Raw genomic sequence first — 20,538 nt, forward strand, 5'->3', positions numbered from 1 at the left:
TGCATTTGAAGGTATGTATTTTAAGATTCTATGTGGAACATTGCAGGGAAGCCCATTAGTTGAGTTAATACTAAGATTGTACACAAAGTACTTTCTCTTATGTGAAACTTGACCAAATTCTGTAACCTACTCACTTCTCATTCCATACATGTTAAATGAAAAGTGTGCTGCTCTACTTCCTTTAAAAAGTGTTGTTAAGAGAGCTGGTGAGATGTAGTGGGTAGCCATTCCAGCTTTGATCTGGAAGTTCCAACCCCCATTGAGGCTTCGATAACTGTCATGCCTACAAGGCGGGGCCAAGAGAGGACCCTGAAGACTCTCTTGGTTCCTAGATCCTGGACGCTGGAGGTAGACCGAGCAGAGTTCTCCAGAGAACGCCTCCGGACTGCGTTGCATCTTTCCCAGACCCTGCAACCTACCTATCCCTTCATTTGTAAGTTACACCACTAAATAAACCTCCCTTTTAACTACGTGGAGTGGCCATAATAATTTCACCAATAGAGATGGTTTAGCTGGTAAAGACACCTGATGACTGACATTCAATCCCCAGGATTCACATGGAGGAAGGAAAGAACCAACTCCTGGAAGTTGCCCTCAGACCTCCACACATGCTTCGTGGAAGGTACATGCACACATATCTGTGTGCACACACACAGACATACAGTGCACACACATAAAATAAATACATAAAATGTAATAAAAATAAAATAATATAAGAAGTGTCAGTTAATGTGAGTGATCATGGTGGAAAAGAAAGGTCATTCTGATAGCCATTCTGCAGGCTGGAAGTCCATAATTCTCAAATCCTAAATGGTTAAAAGATGGTTCAGAGACTGTAGAGATGGTTCTGAGGTTAAGAGCACTTGCTGTCTCACAGAGGACCTGGGTTCTGGTTCCCAGCACCCCTATGTAAGATCACAACTACCTGTAGCTCTAGTTCTAGGGGATCTGACACCCTCATCTGTCCCCCACAGGCACCAAGAAAGCAGGTGATGCAATACATACATACATACATACATACATACATACATACATACATACATACATATGTATGTACATACAGGCAGACATTAATATAGATATAAAAATAAATAAACCTTTATAAGATGGCGTGGCAGAAACCACCAGCCTGGCACAGCAGTGGTTAACTGGCCCTAGTGCACACAGGTTTCTATGGTATGGGTAATTTCTCAGTCTGCAGGGTACTCGGCACCCTCTTTTTGTCACTGAGACACAGAATGACAAGATTCTGAGCTTGGCCTTAAAGCAAGTCTTCGTCTGGCCATGGAGCCATGGGTTCTGTACAGGATAGACTGTGTTTGGAGACAGAGAAAGTGTTACTCCCACCAAGTGAGAATAAGATCACTACCACAATTTTTTAGCCAAATTTGTAGCAAGTTTTATAAAATACTGGCCAGGACGATGGACACTAACCAGGTTCATAACAGAGAATGGCTACAAATCACATTAGTCCAGTGCTTATAAAGGCAAAACCCACAAGGGTACATACTTCCTGCCTTTGTCCAATCAGGGGCAATCATACATCTTGATGTGTCTACTGTCAATGAAAGATTTAGAGAGCACATGGGCAAGTTTGTGAGAAAATAAAATCCTATATAATTTTTGCCTATATATCACCCACCTACATGTGATCAAGCACATCCTGTGCAGTTGGGGCATCTAACTTTGTTTACAGAAGTGAAAACATGTGGCTTTTTACCTTACATGAACAACAGCCCCCACCATTCCAGGAAGTTATCTTTCCTTGGGCAAGTAGGGCTTATAAGTTAGAGGCATTTTTGTTTTATAGATCTCTTAGGCACAGTAATTAAAACTTAAAACATAACTTTAGCCCTCACAAAAGAACTGCTTGTGTGTGTGTGTGTGTGTGTGTGTGTGTGTGTGTGTGTGTGTGTGTGCTGTTCCAGAGGACCTGGGTTTGGTGACCAGCACCCACATGGTGGTTCACAACTGTCTGTAACTTCAGTTCCAGGGAATATAGTGAATCAAATGCCCTATTCTGACCTTCACTGTCACTACACACAAATGGGGCCCATGTGTGTGCTCAGGCACACACATGCATATAGATAAATATTTTTTAAATGTTGCAAATAAAATTCTACAACTTTTTAAAGAACAAATGAGTAACAAGATCAGCATATTCCTTAGAATTTGTCATACTTGATTTTTTAATATGATCTTTTCACTTTTCATGGACATTATTGTCACAACAAAATTCTACTTATTTGTTTTTGTTGTAGTTTTGCAGTGATAACTCTTTGGGCATAATTTTTAACTTCATATTTTGTATCAAATTTCTTTAATTGCTAGTGATACTCATCTTTGATGGGATGTTTTGTTTGTGGAGTCAGAGTCTCATGTAGCCAAAGATGGCCGCTAACTTGCTATGGATAACCTTGAACTTTTGGTTCTCCCATCTCCACTTCTGAACGGCTGGGGTTACACACATGCCATCACATCCAGTTTATGCAATATGAGGATCAAACCCATAGTTTAGTGCACATTGAGCCACATCCTACGTGTTATCTGATGGGTTTTACAGGGAATATATAGGCAGTACAGTATTGATACTTAAAGAGAGAACTTAAAAACAAGACTTTCTCCCAATTAGTGGTAATCATTTTTTACTCTAGAATGCCTTAAGGATGGCTTACTGACTTATTTCTTTCCTGGACAAATTATAAGATAAAGTTTCACTTTTCTTGTGTATATGGAGTGTGTGGGAATTGGGAAGAAGACATTCTGAAAGATGCCAAGTCACAAGAGGCACCAACCTACTGTATCTGGTTAAAGACGCTACTTTGGTGCCTATTGTCAGGTAAAGATTTAGAGAGCACATGGGCAAGTTTGTGGGGAAATGAAGTCTTGTATAAGGATACTGATCTTCATTGTTTTTCTTTGGCACAGAAATCCCACTTTGGAACGTGAGTGGCTCAAGTTCTCACTGTGTGACTATAAATTCATATCATGTATGAGCTGCTTTGAATCCTGAACCCCACCTTCAGGATCCAAAACTTCAAGATAAGTCTGGACCCATCTTTGAAGAGGTTGAGCACTGAGAGTTTTTATGTATTTGGGAGAACATGGCTTTTTCTGATAGACAGTCCCTTGTTATTTCTGGCTGCCAGCTTGAAAGGGCAGAGTTGGGGAGGACAAAGGATTTATAGTACTGAACTTTCAATAATGTGTTGATGTCAGGAAAAGAGAAGAGCCATTTCTGATAAGAAACAAGTGTTAATTTTAAGCAGCTGTGAATGTACTTTCTGTGATGACTCCTGCACAATAACAGCAGAGTAATTCATGGGCTGTGAGTCACAAGATTAGTGCTAGTAACCAATCCCTAAGTGAAACCAAAGAGAAAAGGAAACACTGGAGGAGGTGACAGAGGTCAGCCCTGGAATGGAACACAGAGTCCTTTATAATTCAGTGTCCTACCCCAGGTTTAGATTGGGCGGTGGCTATTTCCCCTTCAAGTTCCAATGCCCCCACCACCATACTGTGAGACAACACTTACCAGTATTCTTGAGAGCAGCATGGGTCAGAATTACTCCCAAATCAGAGCTTGAGAAATAGTATTGAAAATCCTGAATCATTACTGGTATCCAGCTGAACCCAGTACATCCACTTTGATGCTTAGAGGTGTGTGTGTGTGTGTGTGTGTGTGTGTATTCTGATTTAAAAATTTCATCAACATTTGGCTGATATACTGATAAAACTGCTTGAGTTTATAGAATTATTTGACAGCATAATATTTTATTGTATTTATTTATTTTTATTTTATTATGCATATTTTCTGGGGAATTCTGCAATTATCTAGTATTGAGTTTAATTGGAAAGTTGAGTACTTGCTTCAGGGTTTAAGTTGGGCAGTTAGTGTTGGAGTATATGTAACTTTAAGTCCTATGCATACAGAGTATCTTTTTTCCGTTTTCTTTCTTTCTTTTTTTTTTTTTTTCTTGAGAAAAGTTTCTCTGTGTAGCCCTGGCTGTCCTGGAACTCACTTTGTAGACCAAGCTGTCTTTGAACTCACAGAGATCCACCTGCCTTTGCCTCCCAAGTGCTGGGATTAAAGGCTTGTGCCACCACTGCTGGGTGAGTATCTTTATTCAAAGAATGAATTGCACATTCTTGTTTTCCCAAAGGCAGTTAGTGAAGCAAAAAGTTGAGAACCTGGACTCATGTTCAGTTCTTCCATATGAATTTGCAATTAAGTCACTTTATCTCTCATCCTATTTATTCCACTTTCAAAACATATACATTAATTTTGACCTTTTTTCCAGTGGGACTCCACTCACATATATAATGTTCTGTGATAAAACCTTAAAAATATCAGAGGGAAGTGATGTATCTAAGGCTTTGTCAAACTGCAGTATAGTTCTCTGTGTGAATAATGGTGGAGACATTGCATAGAGTAGAGTCATGAAAATGACTATTGTTAAGCATTTTATCTTCATACATATTCATATTTTTAAGATGTATCCATTCATATTTGGTAAGTATCCACATGCTAAGGTCTATAGGTGTCTTTTTTAGATTTAGTCTCTTAGTCACAGCTTAAAAATTCCAGGATTGAAGACTCAAAATGACCATGTAGGAATGGACGGGGCCAGTACTCAAAGCTATAATAATTCCATATATATGTATATTATATAATGATTTCTCTGATTTTGCATAACATTAAAATCTGAAAATGAAACCCTAGCTGCCCTTTAAGATAAGCCAAGATGACAGGCTGCCTATGAAAATAACATCTTTCATTTATTTAAAATTTTTTAAAATTTATTTTACATAGCAACCACAGACACTCTCTCATCCCTCCTCCTGCTCTCCGCAAGCCTCCTTCCCTAATACCCTCATCCCCACCTCCAAGGGGTAAGGCCTCCCATGGGGAGTCAACAAAGCCTGGTACATTCAGTTGAGGTAGGACCAAGCCCCTCCCCACTACATCAAGGGTGAGCAAGGCATCCGAGTGTAGGTAATGGGCTCCAGAAAGGTCTGCTCATGCGTCAGGGATAGATCCTGATCACACTGCCAGGGACTCCTCAAATAGAGCAAGTTACACAACTGTCTCTGGTATGCAGAGGGCCTAGTCCGGTCCCATGCAGGTTCCACAGCTGTTGGTCTAAAGTTTGTGAGTTCCTACGAGCTTGGTTCGGTTGTCTCTATAGATTTCCCCATCATGATTTTGAATCCTCCCACCCTTGCTCACATAATCCCTCTTCCCTCTCTTTGATTGGACTCCAGGAGCTTAGCCTGGTGCTTGGCTGTGGATCTCTGCATCTGCTTCCGTCAGTTACTGGATGAAGGCTCTATGATGACAGGGTATTCACTAATCTGATTATGGGAGTAGACCAGTTCAGGTCTACCTACTACTGCTAGTATTCCAATCTGGAGTCATCCTTGTGGATTCCTGGGAATTTCCCTAGCACTTTCTAGAAACCTAGTAAGGTTTCTCCCTTACTTCACAATGTCTCGCTCTATCAAGATATCTCTTTCATTGTTCTCCCACTCCGTCCCTCCCCCAGCTCTGCCATCCCATTACCTCATGTTCTCATCTCTTAGTCCCTCCTCTCTATTGCCCACCCTCATTACCAGTTTATTCATGGAGATCTCATCTGTTTTCCCTTCCCAAAACAATCCATGTGTCCCTCTTAGGGTCCTCCTTTTTACCAAGCTTCTCTGGAGCTGTGGGTTATAGTCTGATTATCCTTTGCTTTACATGATATGTACACTTATGAGTGAGTACATACCATGGTTGTCTTTCTGAGTCTGGGTTACCTCACTCAGGATATTTTCTAGTTCCATTCATTTGCCTGCAAATTTCATGATGTGTTTGTTCTTTACCACTGAGTAATACTCCATTGTGTATATGTACCACATTTTCTTTATCCATTCTTCAGTTGAGGGGCAGCTAGATTGTTTCTAGGTTCTAGCTCTTATGAATAATGCTGCTATGAACATAGTTGAGCAAGTGTCTTTGTGGTATGTTTGAGCATCCCTTGGGTATATGCCCAAGAGTTGTATAGCTTTTTCTTGAGGTAGATTGATTCCCAATTTTCTGAGAAGTCACCATACTGATTTCCAAAGTGGCTGTATAAGTTTACACTCTCACCAACAGTGGAGGAGTGTTCCCCTTGCTCTACATCCTCTCCAACATAAGCTGTCATCAGTGTTTTTGATCATAGCCGTTCTGATAGGTGTAAGATAGAATCTCAGAGTCGTTTTGACTTGCATTTCCCTGATGACTAAGGATACTGAGCAATTCCTTAAATGACTTTTGGCAATTTGAGATTTTTCTGTTGAGAATTACCTGTTTAGATCTGTACCCCATTTTTTAAATTGTATTATTTGGTATTTTGAAGTCTTTTTTCTTGAGTTATTTATATGTTTTGGAGACCATCCTTCTGCCAGATGTGGAGTTGGTGAAGATCTTTTCCTATTCTGTAGGCTGCTGTTTTGTCTTATTGACTGTATCCTTTGCCTTACAGAAGCTTCTAAGTTTCAGGTGGTCCTATTTATTAATTGTTGCTCTCAGTGCCTATCCTACTGGTATTATATTTATGAAGTAGTCTCCTGTGCCAATTCATTCTAGGCTACTTCCTACTCTCTTTTCTATCAGGTTCAGTGTAGCTGGATTTATGTTGAGGTCTTTGATCCACTTGGACTTTAGTTTTGTGCATGGCGACAGATATGGATCTATTTGCAATCTTTTATATGTTGACATCCAGTTATGCCAGCACCATTTAAGTCCTTGAAGAAAGAAAGTGAAGAAGATATTAGAAAATGAAACTATCTCTGAAGCTCATGGATAGGTAGAACCAACATAATAAAAATGGCAATCTTACCAAAAGAAATTTACAGATTCAATGCAATCCCCATCAAAATCCCAACACAATTCTTCACATACATGGAAAGAACAATACTCAACTTCTTATGGAAAAACAAAAAACTCAGGATAACTAAAACAATCCTTTACAATAAAGCAACTTATAAAGGCATCACTATCCCTGACTTCAAGCTCTACTATAGAGCTATAGTAATAAAAACAGCTTGGTATTGGCATAAAAACAGATATGTGGACCAATGCAATCAAATTGAAGACCCTGACATCAGTCCACACACCTGTGAACACCTGAATTTTGACAAAGAAGCCAAAAAAATGAAGTAGCATTTTAAATACAGAGCAGTGTGTACAAGTTCAGATAGTTGACTATAGCCTACTTCTTTAGAAAGAAAACAGAAGATAGCTCAAGCAACAAATTGCCTTCTTTCTTTAGAAAATAATCACATTTACTATAATCTCATTACAAAGAATAGACTTGCATCTTTGAAGTAGATCTGAAAGGAACAGACATAGGGGATCAGGAGATCTTCATCGCTGAGAGAAGTGACAGTAGTGTAGACTATTAAACAGAAAAAAGAAGAGCCATGTTAATGTAGCAGCTGACATTTATTGAATATTGTCTGTTTAACAGGGCATTGAAGATTATCTGTGTACTTGTGTATGATGTGAGGCCTGCCATTACCCTCATTTTGAAGATAAAAAGTCAAAGTCTGTAGAAATGTTTACAAGGTCATATACATACATGCCAGCTTTCAGACTCGGGACCTGTATGCAAAAGCCACTCTTAACCAGGATGCTATGCTGCCTTTAAGAATTTAAAACTAGATTTATAATTTAGTTAGAGGAGCTAGTGATATCAAGTCTTGAGTCTTACGTCCTAAATTGTTTAGTAAATGGCCCCAACATTCAAGGAGTTCTTAAATTGAAAGAAGAAAGAATAAACAAACAAACAAATAAATAAATAAATAAATAAATAAATAAATAAATAAATAAATAAATAAATAAATAGAAAAATGAGGTACAAGGCAAGGAAAACTGTCATGGTAGACTGGAATAAAATCCGAGGAACAGTAGTTCAGGGCAGGGGCCCTATCTCTCCTCTTTGGCTGGCTCTGGTCAGATGCACAGCTATAAATCAGGGTTAATATAATAGAGTCTATTCAGGAGAAGGAAGGGCACCAGGCCAGGTAGGCCATTAGAGAATGGCCAAACTGGGTTAGAGTTCCAGACAAAAGAGTAATTTTACTAAGATTGTTTTTTCACCACAACAGCTTCTGCTTCTGCAGAACATGGCATCAAGTAGTGGTGACATTAGATGCCCAAGGGCTATGGAACAGAAAGATTAATTTTTTTATGTACATACTTTGATAGGCTTGTTTCACATATATGTTATGGCCCAGTTTAAGTTGTTATTCCCTTAGTTTTTAAACTATATGTTGCATAATACTGACTGTAGATTTCATATGTAGATATTTTGTGTCAAATAGCAATGAAACAGGTTTAATGACTAAATGTGTATGTCCTTGGTACATCTTGTTCTTCCTTCCAACCCCTATTTTCTGAGAATCTCAAGCAAGACTATTAACTTTATGATAGAGATAACCTGCCCTTCTTAATGTTGTGCTCCACAGCTTTACCTTATCAATTGTAATCAGGAATGACCCAATGATCTCATTTGGACAGCCCTTTGAAGATAATTACTTTAAAACCCAACAAATTGTAAAGACAGTAAGACAACTCTCTTTGAGAGGTCCAAACTCAGATTAAGGGTGTACCTTACTCTTCCTGGGTGTCTCTATTTCTCTTAACTTTCCTACCTAAGATCTATACTAAAGTATATTTAATAAACTCTAACTTTTCTTCATAATACTGGCAAGTCTTCAAGTTCTTTTCTGTATTGAAGCCATGACTCTTAGGTTTTCCTGCATCAAGGTCTCTAACTTATTAATCGAATCCCCTTAAGCTGCTGAATGCTGAAAGTGACAATGTAGAGCTGCCTCTATGACCTTTTTATTTGACCCATATGTTATTAGTAACTATATTGATTGGTTTATTATAGGTTTTCTAAGTATCTCTTGGTATTGATTTTAGTCTAATTCTTTTGTAATTGAAGATTTTATTTTGCATGGATTTGAGGGCTGGAGAGATGCCTGAGCAGTTAAAAGCACTTGCCGCTCTTGCAGATGACCTGGGTTTTGCTCCCAGCACTCTCATGGCAGCTCACAACCACCTGTAACTCTAGTTCCAGGGCATCCTGTAGGAAACAAGAAAGCCTTGAGATTCTGAATGGCTATGTTGTTGATACGGACGTGACCCTGTCAAGGACCCTAGCCTCAGACCCAAAGGGAAATGACAAAGCCCCTTCTCCCACCCCTTGTCCCACCTGAGACTCAGAGGGAAATAGCTAAGCTTTCTCCCCACCCCCACCCCCAGGCTCAGGGAAATGACAAAGCCTTCTTCTGGACCACGTGGATGTTGATAGTGTGTACAGAAAATGTCCACCATAGCTTTTTCCTCCAGATGTTTATGGACTGAAGACTGCTCCCTTACAGAGAGTACTGCTGCAGGGATGAACTAACTCTGTCTCCTTGATCCAACTGCATATATAAACCCCGCCTCCCCATTTATCACTATACAATACTTGTACTTGTTCAGATGTATGCAATAACCGCTTTCACATATGGTTGATATTTTAAAAAAATGATCTATTCCTATTCAAAATCAATGTATGCATTCTGCAACTTTAAAGTAGAGTATGATACATCTGACTACTGGGTTATGTGTCCAAATCTTATTCATCCTATAAATCATTTTGTCTAATGTATAAAGATATTACATTCCAGTTTCTCACTATGATTTTTCACTTCTGTTTTATTTCATCAATATCATTTAATATATAACTTTAGATCATGTTATTAGGTACATTAAAAAGAAGAATTACTATTGCTTACTATAGAGCTCAATTTTTTAAATTTAATTTTATTTATTATTAGTGTGTGGGGTGTGCAGAAGCTCAAGTGTGTATGATGTGTACATGAAAGTGGGCGTGTGTGTGCTGAAGCACACATATAGTCAGAGGACAACTGTGGAGAGTCTGTTCTCTCCATCCATGGTGCATCTAGAGATTGAACTTTCAACAGACTTTCAGGAAAATGCTCTTATCTGCTAAGTTTTCTTGCTGGCCCAGAACTCAGTGTTTATAATTTCTAAATATACCTATTTCTAATTATGTTTTTTCCTTATTTGTCACCTTTGACTACTATAGATAAGCCTTATATGATATTGACATATTTTCTTCTAATATATACTTAAAATCTCCTAATATTATAGCAATTATAATAGTCACTTAAACTCAGTTAAATATATCCACATATGCCCTTTTCATTGTTCTTTATTCCTTCTTGTGTCTAAGCTTCTTCCACTTGAGAGTGGAGTATTCTCCTTTATATAATGTTGATAAAACTTATCTACATAAGACGAAAAATACTCCCCCATTCTTCTTCTAAGGGGCAATTTTACAGGTAGGGAACTTTGTGTGTGTGTGTGTGTGTGTGTGTGTGTGTGTGTGTGTGTGTGTGTGTATTAACAACTTTGAAGATATCCTTCCATTTTCCTTTGGCTACTCTTATTCTGATTGCACATAAAATGTATTAAACAATTTTGTTAGAATATTTTGAGTACTTAAAAGTACAAAAGCTAAAACTAGCAGTACCTGTCCAGCCTATTTCTTTTATGGCTTATGGGGCTATCTATTTATGTGTATATATTTAGAGACTCATATGACTGTCATTTTTTATGGGCAAAAAGAAAACCCTCTCTGATCTCCTAAAATGTCTTTGTAAATTTCCTTCCCTAAATTATAAATTAACCTATAGAGCCTAGATCTACACATGACACTCTGCCACTCTCCTCGGAGGGAATTTGCTGTCAAAGCTTCCTGACAAACATCTGCTAAGAATGTTCCTGACCTCACTGGTACTCTGTAAGATTTCCAGAGGTCAGCTGCCTTGCTGATCTTTGTGGGTTATGCTGCTTTTTCAGGAATGTCTCAAAGGGATCCTGCTTGAAAGAAAAGATGCCATACTGTGACAGTTTGCTGCTTATAAAGAGAACAATAATGGTCCCTGTCTTGTTCTTTTATCCAGCTTCAAACAAATGCCCTGTTTAAAAACAGAAATGGAGCAGATGAAGTCATCAACCAAAAGCCTCACCCACCACCGCCCATTTATTTTCTAGTCTAGAATGAATCTAATGATAAACACTTCCTAGAAAGGTTAAGGAGAAAACCATCTACCAACACACTAAATCTCCTATTCTCCACCTCTGAAATTAGATTGTTAGTGTCTGATGTGAGTTAGTGGGGTGTATTCAAGGATGCGCAGTTTCCCTGTTAGAAATACTGAGCTCATAATGAAAAAGAGGGAGCTGTCTAAGCCACCAAGGTTATAAAGTGCAGGGTGTCACCACAGCCAATCTAATATTTAATATAATTCGTACTTTACCACCCATGGTGACATGGACAGGTGTCATAGCAGATGAACTCTCATGGTCACAATCAAAAAGCCAAATGTGCTATTTTCATGACAGAATAAAGAAGAATATATATATAAAAATGATAGGTTGTTTGTGAATTTATTTTTTAATTTCTCCTGAGAAATACTTTCTTAAAATTCCTAAATCTGCCGGGCGGTGGTGGCGCACGCCTTTAATCCCAGCACTCGGGAGGCAGAGCCAGGCGGATCTCTGTGAGTTCGAGGCCAGTCTGGTCTCCAAAGTGAGTTCCAGGAAAGGCGCAAAGCTACACAGAGAAACCCTGTCTCGAAAAACAACAACAACAAAAAATTCCTAAATCTAAAATATTTAGGACAAAAATCGCATATATCAGCATCATTTAAAATTAGAGGGATCCTCTGAAGAAAGTGTGACTCAAGTGGTCCAGGGACCTGGAGTTTTGTCATAAAGTGGGAATTTCTCTCCATAATGAAGTTCAAGTGTGGTGTTCTCTGTGTGGTCAGTAGATGCTAGGTGTTCCTTTGATAAAGGGAAGTGGAATGAGCGTGCTCACAGGGAATGTGGCTTGGGAAGGTTGACACTGTGATCTCAGTAGTGCATTTTAAAAATGAAATTTAGGTCACAATCACCCAACTAAGAAGAGAATAATAGCTTATCATTTTAGAGTGGATCTCACACAGGAACCCATCCACAAGTGTAGTTAGCCATCTTGGCAAAAAGAGACTCAAAGAAGAAAATTGGTTGTCTCCCAAAAGCAGCTTGTCAGACTCTTAGACCCTGAAGAACTCACTCTCCACTCTGACTCCTATGCCTTATCTAACCACACTGTGCATTCTCATTTCCCAGCATTGAGTTCTTCCATTTTTGCTGGTCTTCAGAACAAACACATCCCCTGCTTCATCATATGTATGATGAGTGAAAATTTCCAACTGCACAAGGATACAGTTAAGGAAGCAACTGTTTGGTGTGATGAGCTGCTTTCCAGCAGATAGAGAGGAACACAGTGACATTGAAATTAGAAAACCTGGGCCTTCTGTTACCTAACAGCCAACACTGGCCTCCACCCACCCCTTCACTCCCCATCCCTCCATCCTCCACCCTCCAATCCCCACCCACCACCCCAGCTTCAGTGGCTTAAACTGCAAAATAAGGTCACTTTCACCTTTGACGTGGGCGCTGCCTGGGACTCTATGTTCTTTCAGGAGTTTATACAGGTGCTTAAGCTGAGTGGATAAATCTGTTCTTATTTGGGTAAGGAAATTTGTCCATTTTCTTTTTTTTTTTCCTTCACTTTAATTCAGAAGTCATTTGTGTGTGTGTGTGTGGTGGGGAGTTTTTTTGTTTTTTCCCATTCTTCTTTGGGCTAACTGGAGAGCAAGTATCATTGATATTGTCTAAGGAATATGTTTCTTTCAACTTTTGTGTAAGAAATACCAGAATGGCACTTGCTGCCAAGCCTGACAACCTGAGTTCAATCCCTAGGACCCACATGGTGGAAGGAGAGAACCTACTCCTGCAAATTGTCCTCTGACACCCTGCCCACCTCTCAAATGCTTGTGATTGAGAAGTAATGGAAAAGCATTTTTAACCAAGCCAATTCAATTATAAATTAATTAATCTCTAATTTAGATATATCTTGACAAACTATAATAGATGCCAGCTGAACCTCATCCAAATTTCCATGGAACTAACAATCATCTAATGCAATGTGTTCTTGGATTGTTCTAAAATTACTGCCTTTTTTAAGTGAAACGTTGACCTTAAAAATAAATCCTCTACGAATAAAACGTATTAAAGTATGTACCCAGGTGCTCAGGAAGTACACTTGAGAAAGATTCACAACACCTTGGTCCCTCAGACTGTCTTAGACTGCCTTAAGACCTTGGCTATCACGTTGTTTCTCTAACATCAAACAGTGAACAGGAGTATAAGAAATAGTTCTGTGAATTTTTTACCTCTTTTCCTCCTTGTATTTCAGGAGCAGAGTAGTCATAGTCTTTTTTAAAGAGATGTAATTTTTTTAAAAAATTATATGTACATGTACAGATATATGCATGTGAATGCAGATCCCCTAAAGCTGAAGTTGCAGTTGATTTTGAACCACCAAATTTAGGTTCTCTTCAAGAGCAATGCATGCTTTAACCATTGAACGATCTTTCCAGCCCCCACATTCTTTTTTTGAACAATCAAAGTTTTAAAGAATAAACCAGTACCAAATCTTTTCATCAAATACGTTGCAGTTAAGACTATGCAATTGTTTTTACATAGCACAGGAAAAGAAATGAGCTGTGTAATTACCATATGCATAATAAATGTGCATAACTATTATATGCATGGAAGAACTAAGGGCAGAGTTGCTGTGTTCATAATATTTTGGTTAATCTGTTCAAGCCCATGCACATCATTATAGATATCGTTTTCACAGAATAGTAACCATGGCCCACAGAAGTTACAGTTTTGTTTTCTACACAGCATCAAAAAGGATGAAAAGAAGCTGAGGAGATGGCTTGGTATGAGATTATCTATTTTTTGTGTTTTCATGGTTGCAGCTAACTTCCTTGGGTTGGAGTTTTCTTTCTAGTATTTTCTTCAGGGCTGGATTTGTGGATATGTATTGTTTAAATCTGGTTTTGTCATGGAATATCTTGTTTTCTCCATCTATGGTTATTGAAAGTTTTGCTGAGTATGGTAACCTGGGCTGGCATCCATGGTCTCTTAGTGTCTGCAAAACATCTGTCTAGGACCTTCTGGCTTTTAGAGTCTCCATTGAGAAGTCTGGTGTAATTCTGATAGGTCTGCCTTTATATGTTACTTGGCCTTTTTCCTTTGCAGCTCTTAATATTCTTTCTTTATTTTAGTAGATTGATAATTATGTGGCGAGGGGAATTTTTTTTGGTCCAGTCTATTTGGTGTTCTGTAAACTTCTTGTACCTTCATTGGCATGACCTTCTTTAGGTTGGGAAAGTTTTCTTCTATGATTTTGTTGAATATATTTTCTATGCCTTTGAGCTGGAATTCTTCTCCTTCCTCTATCCCTATTATTCTTAGGTTTGGTCTTTTTATGGGTCTCAGATTTTCTGGATGTTTTGTGTTAATACTTTGTTGGATTTAACATTTTCTTTGACCACTGAATCTTTTTCATCTATCATATCTTCAGTGATTCTGTCTGTGATTCTCTCTTCCATCTCTTGTATTCTGTTGGTGATGCTTGTATCTGTAGTTCCTGTTCATTTACCCAGGTTTTCCATTTCCAGAATTCCCTCAGCTTGTGTTTTCTTTATTACCTTTATTTCAATTTTCAAGTCTTGAGCTGTTTCCTTCACCTGTTTGATTGTTTTTTTCTTGGCTTTCTTTAGGGAATTTTTCATTACTTCTATCATCTTCATAAAGTTATTTTTACAGTTGTTTTCTTCTGTTTCATCTGCGTTGGGATGTTCAGGTCTTGCTGCTGTAGGACCACTAGGTGCCATGGCTGGTGCCATGTTGCCCTTTATGTTGTTGAATGTATTCTTACACTGCCATTTACCCATCTGGATTTGGGATAATCATAGGTACAGGTGTTGATTCTTGTAATGCCTTCATTGGATGGGTCTTTTGTGCCATTATTATCTATTTCCTTTATTGTCTTTTGTCCTGAATGGCCAAGGGTTCTGGTGATTGGCTGGTTGTTAGATCAAGTGGGGTTGTCTCAGTTGAAGTTTCTGGGGGGTTGGATGCCTTATCTTCCAGTTCTTCTGGCTGGTGTGTGCTTTACTTGTGCCTATGGAATCTGTTCTTCCAACTGTTGTGGGTTGTGCCTATGCCTGTTCTTCTGCTTGTTCTTCCAATTGGTGCAGGTTGTGCTTGAGCCTAAGGGACTGCTGACTTTGTGGTGGATGGTTGGCCAAGAGGAGGATGATGGGGTCAGTGGGTGTGGGCAGTCGAGTGGGTCTAGGAGGTCAGAGTCCAGTGCATGGTGGAGGTGGTGGTGTGACCTGCCTGCAGGTCTTCCACCTGCTGGCCTGCCAATGGAGACTGCCCTCCTTTGTTTTCATTCAACATTTTTATTATTTTCAGCCTTTAAATTTAAGTCCTTCTGCTTTTATTAGGGTATAGAAATGGCATAAATACAGCATGCTTTGGAAAACATGGTTTTCTCAAAAGAGCTTCCTCTTGAAATGAGGTGCCATGCTTTTCCAGTGCCAAATTCTGTACACATGGGTCTATTTTTAGACTTCCTGTTCTATTCTATTCGTTCATGTGTCAATTCTTATCTTAATTATTTTATAAGTTTTATATTATTTTGTAGTAAGTGTTAGAAATATCCCTTTCCCTCATCATTTTTTTTTGTGGAACATTGCTTGAAATTCTTGTCTTATTTTTAATGTATACTGTAGTTTATTTTATTTGACTCCTATCTTTCCCCCTATATTCCGTCTTCTTATGGTGATTATAATAAATATCCAGGTTTTCTTAGGAAAGACTGAGAGCTTCATGATGTTGAATCTTCCTAAAGGCAGGCCTTTTTCTTTGTGCAAGTCTTCATGCCTTTCAGGAATGCTTTCGAAATATTCATAAATTAGCACATGTCTTATGTGTTTTCCTAGAGATTCCATCTTTTCCTGCTGCCATGGTCCATGGATTCTTCCCCACTTCATCTTTTAACCTGCTGTTTCACACATCTGAAGTTTACTGATAGCTGCATAGTAATTATGTATCTGACTACCTTACTAAATGTTATTGTTTATAGTGTGTTTTTAGCTTAATACCTTAGGTTTTCCAAATGAAGCATAAATTATAATAGTTGTATTTCCTTCTTTAAATTCTTATACTTCTAACAATTTTTATAAATTCAAAACACCACTGTTAATTGCTCATCCACTCTACTATGGCAGATGTCCTATAAAAAGTGTTTGTATGCAGCCCACAAAAGGATCTCCTGAGATTGACCTTCTCTGCCCACCATTATACTAATATTTAAATAACAAGCAAAGATAGTCTTCCAGTTGCATTGAGGCTATGTCCTCACCAGCTAGAAAAACTGTTAGATTGAAAATGTGTTTAGTATATCTCATCTGTCAAATATCAGCACTTAGCCTGGCCTGCCTTAAATATGCTCAGCATACTTTCACTACCTTCAGTTGGGAAAGTTACCTATCAAGTGTTGAATATCTCATGTGATGTGTTGAATGTAGTATGGTAATGATGAGTTCTTTGACATTTCTGGTCACGACACTAACTGAAGAGAGGATGGTACAGCATAGAAAAGATACAAATTCCTCATTCTGGCACTCTGTTCTATCTTCAGGTAGCTGAGTGACTACCTCTGAGGCTTAAGAGGCTATGGATCCTCTTTAGTACTCTTTGGGAACTCGAGACTGCTGCAAGCTTCTTCTCAGGAAGCCCCAGCCCAAGCTGTCCTATAACTCTCCAGAAATATGTGCCAAGGCAGAGAAACAGGCCTAAGAACGTGACAAATTTCTAGGCCCTGAAGGGTTTTACAGCCTAAAGGAGGAGCTAGTGAACTAAGGGACACAAAGTGCACTAATCAACAGATTTAACTTCATAGAGAATTAAATTCTATCATGAGTGATGAGAAACAAACAAATGAACAGTACAGGGAGGATGCACTAGAGAAGCTGATCAGGAAAGGATGCTCCAATGACAGAGCTGAGGACTAAAGAACATGAGGAAGCTAGCATGGAAGGAGCATTCTAGAAAGAGCAAAAGTGTGGCTCAAGGTTTGAATCAGGAATAAAGAAGGCCAGAATGCCTGGAACATTAGAGGGAGGGATGGTGACACAGGGGAATGACACCTGGCAGTGTGACTCCTAAGAAGGGGGGAAAAGTCAAATTCTACATAATGAAGAAAATTTCAAATTTCAAGTGTGGTTTCTCCTGTATTTGTTTCAGCTTGGTTTCTATTGCTGTGATAAAACACTCGGATAGACAGCAACTTGTAGAGGGAAGAAATTGTTTGGCTTACACTTCCAGGTCACAGTCTACCACTGAGGGAAGGCAGGACAGGAAGTTAAGCAGGATCCCAGCACAGGACCCATAGAAAAATGATGCTTGCTGGCTCACTCATAGTCATGAACACTTGTCCAAGGAATGGTGCCTCCCACCATAAACTCTCTTAGTGAATTAATAGTCAAGACAATGCCTCACAGACATGCTCTAGGGGCCAGTATGATATATGGAATCCTTCAATTGAAGGTCTCTCTTCCCAGATGACTCTAGCTTATGCCAAATTGATAATAAAAGCTAACATGTACAATACTATTTTCACATACCAATATAAATTTGAACAATTTAAGCTGAATCATATTCTAAGTTGGAACTGTTGCCACACTTAAAGTATTATAAGTAGAATAATCAAGACCATACAGCTGGGGCCTATGAGTTAAAGTTCCCTTCTTTTCAGCTACTGTTGATATATTACAGTCTGATGAGGGAAGAAACACACAGTCCAACTTCATGCACTTCATGGGGTCTTTCAGTGAGTGGCTTTTGCAGGAAGCTGGAAGAACAGAGCTAAGATCTTGACACTTTTAAAATATCATGCAATAATTTTCAAAGACCTCATACTGGAGCTGGCTCTTTCAGCCCAGTACTAAAGGCTCCTACTTACCAGGTAGATCCACTATTTTCCCTCTCAGCTCTGTGATCAAGAAAGCAGGCTTTGCTGGTCAGGCTCCCACAGTCTCTGGTTTCTGATTGCTTAAACTGATTCAAGGAACCAGAAGGAAAGCAGCCATTTACTTCTATTACTAACCAGAAATTAGAACATTTATTATCCTGGCTACCATTCTGATGCCCTGAAGGGGTGGCCACCCTGCTTCCTTTGGGTATAGGTAGGCCACAGCTTCTGCTAAATTAGCTTTCACAATCCGCTGAAGTCAGAATCTCCCCAGGTTCATTTGTACCATATACCACATTCTTAATTAAGTGGCATTCATACTTTTGTGAAAAGCACCTTCAACAATCCTAGATTCAGTGTACTTTGAGTATATACCCCATTTCTCTGAATCCTGCCTACAAAAGCCCATCTAAATAGATTTTATACCTCTTATTAATTGCATTGTTCATCTCACTTGGGCTCTTTGAGTGTGCATTCTTCCTGCACAGCCTGCCATTGCTGAGGAGCCAAGTCTACTGAAGGGGATTTCTAGACAGTGACATAATCCCTTTCCCACCCAAAAGGACTTCTTTCTTATTCATTTTTCCTGGATAAAGTGCACTGTCTTCCAAATGTTGTTGGTTTATTTGGAATAAAAGTGGAAGTCTCAAATGAGCCACTGAATGTCTGAAAACCTGCTTAAGCTCTGATGGTTCCTTTAGCGAGGTTGTTTCAGTAAACAGTGTATATGTTATAAGTGCTGCTGTGTCTAACATTTGTTTGTGGGTAGCATCCAGATATCAAGGAGAAATAGATTGTAATATTTAAGCTTTTATTTTAAGAAGCGGGGAATGGTGAGATATTGTACACAATCCCAGTCCTTGGGAGTGAGAGGCTGAAGATCATCAGTCTCTGGCCAGCCAAGGATACATAGTGAAACCCTATAAAACAAAAGAAAAATGATAGCTACCTCCAAAACAAAAGTAATGATTACATATGACTAGTCCTAACTTCTGATTTCACAGTAATCCACTGTCTTAACTTCATTATTACAGAATATCAAAATTGTTAAATCATTCATATTAAGAAAATTGTGTGGTGGTTTGAATGAGAATGGCCTCCATATATCTGTATGTTTGAATACTTGGTCCTCATTAGAGGGATGGAACTATTTGGGATGGATTTGGAGTTGTGGCCTTGTTGGAGGAGGTATGGCACTGGGGCATGCTTTGAGGTCCCAAAGGCTCACACCACTCCCAGTTAGCTCTCCCTGTGTGCCTTCTTCTTGCTCCAGCTCCATGCCTGCCTGCTGTCATGCTCCCCACCATGATGGTCATGAATGCTAACCCTCTAAAACCAAACATAAGCCCCAAATTAAATGCTTTATTTTATAAGTTACTTTGATCATGGTGTTTTGTTTTGTTTTGTTTTTTTAAAGTTGAAAAGTAACCAAGACAATTACTAGGGAACTAAGGCAACTTGGGAAAATCTAAACCAATTATTATTTTGATTAATTTTCTACTGCAAAACAGAAGACAGCATCTCTGTCCATATGTAGCTGTCACACTCTGGGTTCAGACAGACCTGGGTTTGAATTGGAGCTTTCCACTTCTAGGCCAGGTAACTAGATCCAAGTTATATGCAAGCTGAGTCTCTTTGCTGATCTGCAAACTGGAGTCAATATTACCTCATGAAATTGCATGAGAACTAAGAAAATAATGCACATGAAATCTTCAGCACAATGCCTTGCACCATAGAAGGCTCAGTAAGTAATAGATATTATTCTAGGTGATTGTTAGGAGCTTTAAGAAAGCCTGTTGTTTCCTTTAATTTATTCATGTGTTTTCATGTGAGGTTAAAATTTAATGGCTTGACTCAATTTGAGCCTATGACTACAAAGCAGTTCATTTAACTGCATAGCCTCCTCAATGAATTAGAACTAACATTTCTTAGAATTTAACAGAGTTTTCCATGCTGGCTCTGCTTTCTTCAGGATTAATTTTAGAAGTCATGTTAATTAGTGTTTCTCTAAATCCTTAAGGGCTAAAGGTATGTGTAACATGAATTGCTAAATGGTCTTAATAGAAAACCTGGAGCCAGGTATTGGGGTGAAAGCTGAAGGATCAGACAAATAGAACAAGCCAGCCAAATTCTTACCTCTACAAAATCCTCAGCCTAAAGAGCAAGTGTTCCTGTTTCCTCACACCTTATGTACCTTTCCCTGCCCTGATGTCACTTCCTGGGATTAAAGGTGTGTGCCACCACTGTCTGGATCTGCTTCCAATGGGGCCTTGAACTCACAAAGATCCAGACAATCTCTGCTCCTGAGTGCTAGGATTAAAGGTGTGTGCCACCACTGCCTGTACTCCGTTTAATCTAGTGGCTTGTTCTCTGATCTTCAGATAAATTTAATTAGGGTACACAATATATCATCACAGAGCATGACACCTAATATCCTTTTGTTTTCTAGGTTCACCCTCATCCATGTGCCTATAACACACACACACACACACACACACACACACACACACACACACACACACACACAATTTCTTTCTCCTAT

At 38.9% G+C, this 20,538-nt stretch overlaps 1 protein-coding gene across 3 annotated transcripts in view; it reads left to right on the forward strand.

The window, feature by feature from the left end:
- Positions 1-20,538, forward strand: part of Acyp2 (acylphosphatase 2) — a 211,871-nt gene that overhangs the window by 124,314 nt on the left and 67,019 nt on the right. The window contains exon 4 of one of the 3 annotated variants that reach the window (XM_059275143.1): positions 2,929-2,945. The exons of the other annotated variants lie outside the window; for them this stretch is intronic. Within the exon in view, the coding sequence (XP_059131126.1) occupies positions 2,929-2,945 (17 nt within the window). The remainder of the gene's footprint in view (positions 1-2,928; positions 2,946-20,538) is intronic. 3 annotated transcript variants of the gene reach the window in all.

Source organism: Peromyscus eremicus, chromosome 10 (genome assembly GCF_949786415.1).
Source record: "Peromyscus eremicus chromosome 10, PerEre_H2_v1, whole genome shotgun sequence".
Classification (NCBI taxonomy): domain Eukaryota; kingdom Metazoa; phylum Chordata; class Mammalia; order Rodentia; family Cricetidae; genus Peromyscus; species Peromyscus eremicus.